The sequence below is a fragment of the Mya arenaria genome, chromosome 4 (assembly GCF_026914265.1).
Source record: "Mya arenaria isolate MELC-2E11 chromosome 4, ASM2691426v1".
Classification (NCBI taxonomy): Eukaryota; Metazoa; Mollusca; class Bivalvia; order Myida; family Myidae; genus Mya; species Mya arenaria.
This window is the reverse complement of record NC_069125.1, coordinates 31052983-31062397: the sequence shown is the minus strand read 5'-3', so window position 1 is coordinate 31062397 and position 9415 is coordinate 31052983. Positions and strand designations below refer to the sequence as shown.

The window sequence follows — 9415 nt, the reverse complement described above, 5'->3', positions numbered from 1 at the left end:
TGATATAAAAAATGTTTTTTATTTTCTAAATGTTTCAATTAATTGAAAATAGTGAGGTTTTAATCATGCATTATTTAAAGTTTTTTCATGAACGTTATATTTCTTCAATATACTAAAATTGCATGGGCTTGGCGTTGATAAGTTCGTTGAAATATCATTTTGCAGTACAAAGTCGACTCGTTATCTCTGCGCTGCGATATTTAAACTATAATGAAATGAATGATAAAATTTGTAATCATCATATGACTGACAACATTCAGATGAGTTGCACCTGATCAACTTACATGTTTTATTCGTGAAACTCCACAGGTATCCATCCGCATCTTGCATTTATTTACAATTGTTTTACAAAAAATAGAAATCTTTCGCTTGAATTGCAAATACGGTAAAATGTAATACAAGGGATCCGCTGTACTTGCAAATACTGTAAAATGTAATATAAGGGATCCGCTGTACTTGCAAATACTGTATAATGTAATATAAGGGATCCGCTGTACTTGCAAATACTGTAAAATGTAATATAAGGGATCCGCTGTACTTGCAAATATTGTAAAATGTAATACAAGGGATCCGCTGTACTTGCAAATACTGTATAATGTAATATAAGGGATCCGCTGTACTTGCAAATACTGTATAATGTAATATAAGGGATCCGCTGTACTTGCAAATATTGTAAAATGTAATATAAGGGATCCGCTGTACTTGCAAATACTGTATAATGTAATATAAGGGATCCGCTGTACTTGCAAATACTGTATAATGTAATATAAGGGATCCGCTGTACTTGCAAATACTGTAAAATGTAATATAAGGGATCCGCTGTACTTGCAAATACTGTATAATGTAATATAAGGGATCCGCTGTACTTGCAAATATTGTAAAATGTAATATAAGGGATCCGCTGTACTTGCAAATATTGTAAAATGTAATACAAGGGATCCGCTGTACTTGCAAATACTGTATAATGTAATATAAGGGATCCGCTGTACTTGCAAATATTGTAAAATGTAATATAAGGGATCCGATGTACTTGCAAATACTGTAAAATGTAATACAAGGGATCCGCTGTACTTGCAAATACTGTAAAATGTAATATAAGGGATCCGCTGTACTTGCAAATATTGTAAAATGTAATATAAGGGATCCGATGTACTTGCAAATACTGTAAAATGTAATACAAGGGATCCGCTGTACTTGCAAATATTGTAAAATGTAATACAAGGGATCCGCTGTACTTGCAAATACTGTATAATGTAATATAAGGGATCCGATGTACTTGCAAATACTGTATAATGAAATATAAGGGATCCGATGTACTTGCAAATACTGTATAATGAAATATAAGGGATCCGATGTACTTGCAAATACTGTATAATGAAATATAAGGGATCCGATGTACTTGCAAATACTGTATAATGAAATATAAGGGATCCGATGTACTTGCAAATACTGTATAAGGTAATATATTTCTAATGAAATATAATGGATCCGAATAACCTCTTGTTGTTTTATCGTGCTATTGGAGAAAATAGTAAATTAATAGTTCGAAATTTAATATTTTACTACAATTGTGAAACAAGTTAGAACAACATTATATTAATCACTTTCGTTGGTACGATTTTAAGACGTCAGGGAGTGTTGTCTTTTGTTGTGGGAGAAACCGGAGAACCCGGAGGAAAATCCACTTGTCCGGCTTGGTGACCACAAACCAAACTCACATGCGCCCAAGCTGGAGATCGAACCCAGGTCGCCTAGGTGAAGAGCAAGTGCGCTAACCACTGTGCTAACCGGACAATCAATGTTAAATAATGATGTCTGGTGAAAATGGTATTGCTTGCGGACAACTAATATGTACACTAAATGACCTTTAATACACGGTGTATACAGTTTCTGTACTTTGTATTTCTTTTCTTTATTTGAATTGAAACCGGACGCTAATGGTCATGTTTGTGATATTTCTTTTCTTATTCCTTCGATATGATTTTCAATGTATTTTCTCTACACATTAAACACTTTCAAAGGATTTCAAAATAAAATGGTATCAACGCGCCTTTAAAAGGAATAAAATGACGATACTCACGATAAACATTTTTTCCTTTAATTAACTCAAGATTTAGACAGAAAATTGGCTTAATAAACTATGCTACTTAATCTTGTTATGCTTAGGAACTGTCGGGAAATTGGGGCCTTGGGCTATGATTATGAACAGTTTCAAGTTTGCGATCAGCTCAAGTGGCAATACTGCAAAACTTCATATCATTGTAACTTTCTTTCTATTTGAGTATTGATGCAAGAGTCTAGACACGGACTTGAGACTTTTGTTATCATGGCCCGAGGCATCCAAAAGTCAAATAATTCACACCGGATACATTAAAGGAACTCGCTCATGTTTTGCAAAATGCACGTTTTTAATGACAAAATAAATCATGGCAACCCATTAGGAGTGTCAAAACTAAGACACCTACGGCTGGAACACTTCAACAAATGTTAATATATGCTCTTATATTGTGTTTATAAGTCCGCGATTTTGAATAACGTTAGTTTTTCAACAAAAGGCTTAAAGGTTAAATTATCCCTCTGCTTCTGTCAGAGTCCTTGTTGGCGAGTGGTTTTGTTGTCAGTTTTCTAAAAAAAACAATGTTTTTATACTTTAAAAGTATTTTATAATGAAACTTCGGTATCCATATGTTTAATTATTGTTATAGAAGTGTTTTCAGATGCATTACCATGAACAAAAGTTTGACCCCAAAACATGAGCGAGTCCTCATAATGAAGAATTCTGCATTATTAAAATTGCCATTTGAATTATTTTTTTCTTGTTGATCTTAATAGTATTAGCCATGTGTTTTAAATCAATTCTATAAATTCTTTTTAAGCTATGTATATATCCAGATCGAAACCTATTGCTCGTACATAAAACTAGTTTAAAATAGTTTAGTTTGTCTAAAACTTATAATTATATAACATGACTGTTAAGTTTATATAAAAAACACCATTCTATTTGTTGTTAGGATTACTGTCAACATAAAATTTAATAGAATGTTTTGTTAAAGTTTTGGTTTAGCATCAAACTCATAGTAACTAAATAATACATATCATCTTATGACTTCAGAACAATGGAAAATACAACCCACGGGAAAGTGAGGATGTGACGAACAAAGGATGTCCAGGTAATTATGGAAACGCATTTGCACCCTCCTTTATTATGGAAATACATATGGAACCTCCTTTATTATGGAAACGCATATGGGCTCTCCTTTATTATGGAAATGCATATGGACCCTCCTTTATTATGGAAACGCATATGGACCCTCCTTTATTATGGAAATGCATATGGACCCTCCTTTATTATGGAAATACATATGGACCCTCCTTTATTATGGAAATGCATATGGACCCTCTTTTAATATGGAAACGCATTTGCACCCTCCTTTATTATGGAAATGCATATGGAACCTCCTTTATTATGGAAATGCATATGGACCCTCCTTTATTATGGAAATACATATGGACCCTCCTTTATTATGGAAACGCATATGGACCCTCCTTTATTATGGAAATGCATATGGACCCTCCTTTATTATGGAAACGCATATGGACCCTCTTTTATTATGGAAACGCATTTGCACCCTCCTTTATTATGGAAATGCATATGGACCCTCCTTTATTATGGAAATGCATATGGAACCTCCTTTATTATGGAAACGCATTTGGACCCTCCTTTATTATGGAAATACATATGGACCCTCCTTTATTATGGAAACGCATATGGACCCTCCTTTATTATGGAAACGCATTTGCACCCTCCTTATTATGGAAATGCATATGGACCCTCCTTTGTTATGGAAACGCATTTGGACACTCCGTTGTTATGGAAACGCATTTGGACCCTCCTTTGTTATGGAAACGCATTTGGAACCTCTTTTATTATGGAAACGCATATGGACCCTCCTTTGTCATGGAAACGCATTTGAGCCCTCCTTTATTATGGAAACGCCTTTAGATCACCTCCCCGATAAACATTCATTAAGCTTGTAGTGTTGTTACTAGTTGAGGAGTGGCCCACTTCACTAAATAGTAACACCAATACGTTAGCCTTTTTTCTTTAACACATGTGAGAAAATTAACTATGAAGAAAGTATTTATTCCCACATACAACATGAATATGGATGTATTTTTTATTTAGAGAGAGTGAGAGAGTGAACCTTGTTTTTCATTTTTTTTTTTTATTCAAAATAAGTTTTATCTCAAGTTCAAGAATTTATTTATCTTTTGCAACTTAAATACGGTATTTCATTTAATTTTAATCTTACAGACATATCGACGTCCGACGAACCCCACGATGACATATTGCGACTTATACAGACGTCACTCCCTGACGTCAAATGGCGGTTAGGCGTCTTTAATGTTCTTACCGAATGTCAATCGGAGCAGGATGTGAGGAAGTCTTTAGCGTTTCTACAAAGAAATGTAAGCAGTGGCTTATCAACGAAATACGTTTCTATGACATGTGTCGTAATGGCAAATGAAACTCGAGTCTGCTCTCTTCAATAAGTTAAAAGAAGCACGAGCGAAATGCCATTTTGAACCAAAGTTACTGTAAACTTGAACCGCCTTTACAGCGGCTTCGGACAGTCAGTTTTAACTGTTCAAAGCATTTTGTTGAGCTTCTTGTGAGGTATTTTGAGCTACGATTTTACTTCCGGTTAAAGGGAAACCAATGTAAACTGTTTGGAGGCTTTGCGGGTTGATGAGTCCGCTTCTTCAGTAGTTAGTTCCACGTTAAAGATTGAGCAAAAACGCTGATTAACAGGCCATATATGTTGCTCTTGATGGGAAAATCAGTACGCAATTTTCGGCTGAGAAAAATACACTATTTATCAATGCTTTAAAACCTTTAATTGCTAAGTACATTTTCAAATAGTTTGGTGTTATGGACGACTTCGTCAAATGTTTGTAATCAGACTTAATCAAGTGTTAGTCTGCTCTATACGGTTCCACAGAGCTCAATATTCTTGATTGGAAATTCGAGGTTTTGGGCTGAGCAAAATCTCTGATAAGTCAATGCTTCAAAAACTTGAAATGCTAAGTTCATTTTTCAAACAGTATCGGGTATTTTGAACGACTCCGTCAGATGTTTGTGAACAGGCTAAATAAAGTTTTAGGCTGCTCTAAACGGTTCAATCCGCATGGATAAATTAGTAACTTAGTATAAATAAAACAAAAACGATTCTATCTATCTATCTACAGGTTTCTTCAGCAATCAAGGTCTCCGCCAAGGGCCAAGGCACCATTGTTCCCATCGAGGAAAACTCAGCCCCAACATGCCTCAAGTGTTCTGATTGGATGGCAGTTATGGATGGGCTGGGCTTAGAAATTACGTCACCAGGGAGCACGTCCAACATTGATTTTGTTGACGTCACTATTGGGGAAAGTTCTGACGTCGATTCTCTAAAAGGATTTAAGAGTATTATGGATTCTCTTCTGAGTAAGTTTGTGCGAGTACATTATCAATTCATAGTTTAATTTATTAAAGCTGAAATACTTGAACAAACATGCTTTGGCTATATTTTATCCAACATCATAAGCACATTCTACCTTGATTATAAAGAACTAAATGGTATCCATAATTACAGAAATGTCGTGGACAAACATTCAACAGCTGACCAGACTCAACATGGAAGAAGGTGAACTTATTTACCACACGGTAAGAACACCTTAAAGGGCCGGTAAGCGATGCAAATGTCGATTGAGGGGACAGAATTTAAATTGTATAAATAAATCAACTTCTGTTTAGATTTGAGGATCAATAATTAATAAACATGTTTCATATATCCGTTGCAACATGAAAATCTGTAATAAGGAGTTGCGCAATTTTACAAAACAATATTTTATCAGATCTCCAATCAAAAAGCATTTACGATTTCCCGGAAATGTCTCAAAAACAAAAAGAATATGTTTATGAGTCAAACTTGTCGGAACTGCCCAGTCAAGAATGTCTTGGGGCTATGTGTTAATTGCAGCTATTTTAAAAAAAATGCATTTTTGTAACCCGGAAATAAATTTCTTCCACGAATTTTCATTATTTCTCTGAATAACTTTCTTATTTGACAAGATATCATCAAGGTCCCTCAAAACATTGTTGAATATATAGTCTGGGTCATTTTGACATAAAAACAGGGTTATAATGTCGACAGACTTTGTGAGTGCTTTTTGATCCAAAATCTGATAAAATCTTCTTTAGTAAAATTTGTTTAACTACTTACTTCCCCAAAAAATCAAATCTTTTTTTTTATATGTTTCACTCGCCAAAAATATCGTTCCTCAAAACAAATTAAAACATGATTTTTTAAACGTTTTAGTTCTTGACCTTTCCCACCCTCTTTTGCATTGTGGTCGGCCCTTAACGAAGGCTAACGGTTCATTTCAATTCACCAATATCCTGTTTAAAATCAAAGCACTGAAGGTGCTGTTGGAAGGGAAATATTCGTGCAATTGGGTTTTAACAAAGTACAATAAATTATAGTCGTACACGTACATTTTCAAAGTTCTTGCACTTTGTGCACTTAAATATCGCTTAAATGGCATTAATATGGGTAGCATGCCGATAAGGAACGTTTTTATTTAAATACAGGCTGTAAGTCACAAATGAGCGATTTAAAACACGAGTTAAACATCAACTACCGAAATGTAGGGATTGAAAAAATTAATCTATTACAAAATAAATACGAAAAATAGCATAATGCCACATGTTTCAATAAAACCTTTCTCTAAGAATTGTTTAAAAACATTACAACTCTATATTCCTAATGGGTTATAGGTGCTTCTTTATTGAAATTACTTTATGAACAACATGATTTAATTATCCCAATCAAAATACTACACTCACAATTTGATACAAATTAAAGTCTTATCAACATTTCCAGCTGGCGGCATTGGTCGCAGGTCACGGTATAAACGAAGTAAGCCGCCCTGCTCTGGAGGAAGTGGAGTCGCGTTTCCCCTTCCTGCTGCGGTCCTTGGGATTTCGATGCGACAAAGAGTGGTCGCCTCTCAAGTGGGAGCGCCCTGACATCAGAGAGGAGTTTGATGCTCTATGTATCGTATTTCATGGATTATTTAGATCGCTACATGAAATGCAGACCATTATTTAAGGTGTCCTATGAACAATCAAGTGAATTTCGGATGTCTGGTGATCCCATATTAATTTGGTACCGCTTTGTATGTGTATCGAAATAAAATGTATGAGGACTGTTCGTAAAGTTCATGGACAACATTTAAATATGATAAGTATATTAAGATAGTAGGTCTCTTTAAAATAAATTTCTTTTAGACACATTTATATTTTGATACATTGTTTGGTGTTTTACTTTCGATTGGAATGACTATTTAAAATGATAAGCATTTTATCAAAATTGTTGTTGATTTAATAGCAATAAATGACTTGTCCACGAACTTAACGGACAATCTTCGTTACCCTTCTACCAAAAAGGATTACAATCATATATTTTGTAGTATGTAAATCTTATTCCGAAAAAAGTATTACAGACATTGGTTTTAGGCCGTAAAAATGTAAAAAAGGTAGTTCATGCCCGAGTTCCATCTAAATAAAGGACACAATTACACACTGCAATATCTTTAGCATTAATGAGTTTTAGTCATTTCTAATACGTATCAGTTATCAGCAAGTAATACCGTTTCAATATGATGCATTGAAACAACGATGCATGGGCGAAAAAGGCATCAACATTAAAGATGGTCGCCAGTGGCACCATATATCAACCAGCGAGATACCGCAATACTAATAATAAGGACTTTCTGTCTCTTTTTTTTCGTTGACATACACTTTTTGGTTATGGTGAGTTTTACCTATATTTATTCAATGGCAATAACATACATGTGTAATTATAGTTTGTGCAATACCGTGACAGCTGTCATACAATAGTGTAAACTGATTTTCTTGTGTGATTTTTTAGATCTGTTATTGTTTAGCCTATTTTTTGTTGCATTTCGTAGTCAAAAAATGTCTCAACATATATTGTTTATGGTAAAATTGATGTTTTAACAAAATATTTGTATATTGTAATATTAATGTTTTAACAAAATAGTTGTTTTGGTCCCTAGGGTGATTAATCAGTGAAATATAAACGAAAACATGTAATTTCATATTGATCTCATGCTGGTTGTTATCATCTTTGTTACTTGTAAATTGCTGTGTCAGTTTGTTTATTAAATATGTGCAAATAAAGATCTAAAATGGTGAAAGTTGTAAATGGCGTTATGATAATTGTTAACCACAACTCAAAGCTGTATATAAACCATTTTCTATCTAGAAATGGACGATAGAAGGGTAATTCAACAATATTGAACATTCCGTCCAAAACATTCCATTACACAAATACGACATTACTCATCTTTTGTTTTGCAAACATGTGCATTCCATCCACAATTTACCGAAATGCTATACCCTGGTGTGTTTCGACAGAGAATATGCAGTCCGTTCAGATTTCACCGTTAAGAACCCTGGTGTGTTTCGGGGTCCGTTCATATTTCACCGTTAAGAACCCTGGTGTGTTTCGGCAGAGAATATACAGTCCGTTCATATTTCACCGTTAAGAACCCTGTTATGTTTCGGCAGGGAATATGCAGTCCGTTCATATTTCACCGTTAAGAACCCTGGTATGTTTCGGCAGGGAATATGCAGTCCGTTCATATTTCACCGTTAAGAACCCTGGTGCGTTTCGGCAGAGAATATGCAGTCCGTTCATATTTCACCGTTAAGAACCCTGGTGTGTTTCGGCAGAGAATATGCAGTCCGTTCATATTCCACCGTTAAGAACCCTGGTATGTTTCGGCAGAGAATATGCAGTCCGTTCATATTTCACCGTTAAGAACCCTGGTGTGTTTCGGCAAAGAATATGCAGTCCGTTCATATTTCACCATTAAGAACCCTGGTGTGTCTCGGCAGAAAATATGCAGTCCGTTCATATTTTACTGTTAAGAACCCTTGTGTGTTTCGGCAGAGAATATGCAGTCCGTTCATATTTCACTGTTAAGAACCCTGGTTTGTTTCGGCAGAGAATATGCAGTCCGTTCATATTTTACTGTTAAGGACCCAGGTGTGCTTTGGCAGGAAATATACAGTCCGTCCACATTTTACCGTCAACACAAACTCTGCTTTGGCAGAAAATATATTTCTCCCACCTCAGATAAGTAGATCCAATAATTTAACCATGCTAGAAATTCTTATCTTGCCCACGAGTGAAGATAAAATGCCCGGATGGAACTCCTTTTTAATGGTCAACACATTATAATTACCTCCCTTGTTGAAGAATGTCGTCTGTAGCATCATGGAAACCTTGTCTTGTTGCAATATTTAGAACGCTAATTAATAATTTCTCGCTTCAAATGTCAC

General features: G+C 35.0%; 1 protein-coding gene across 1 annotated transcript in view; it reads left to right on the top strand.

Moving 5' to 3' along the window:
• Window positions 1-8256, top strand: part of LOC128230460 (uncharacterized) — an 8928-nt gene extending 672 nt beyond the window's left edge. The window contains exons 2-6 of the mRNA XM_052942734.1: window positions 3113-3170; window positions 4316-4470; window positions 5251-5488; window positions 5637-5707; window positions 6927-8256. Coding sequence (XP_052798694.1) covers window positions 3113-3170; window positions 4316-4470; window positions 5251-5488; window positions 5637-5707; window positions 6927-7154 — 750 coding nt within the window. The 3' untranslated portion in view covers window positions 7155-8256. The remainder of the gene's footprint in view (window positions 1-3112; window positions 3171-4315; window positions 4471-5250; window positions 5489-5636; window positions 5708-6926) is intronic.
• Window positions 8257-9415: the final 1159 nt, after the last annotated feature.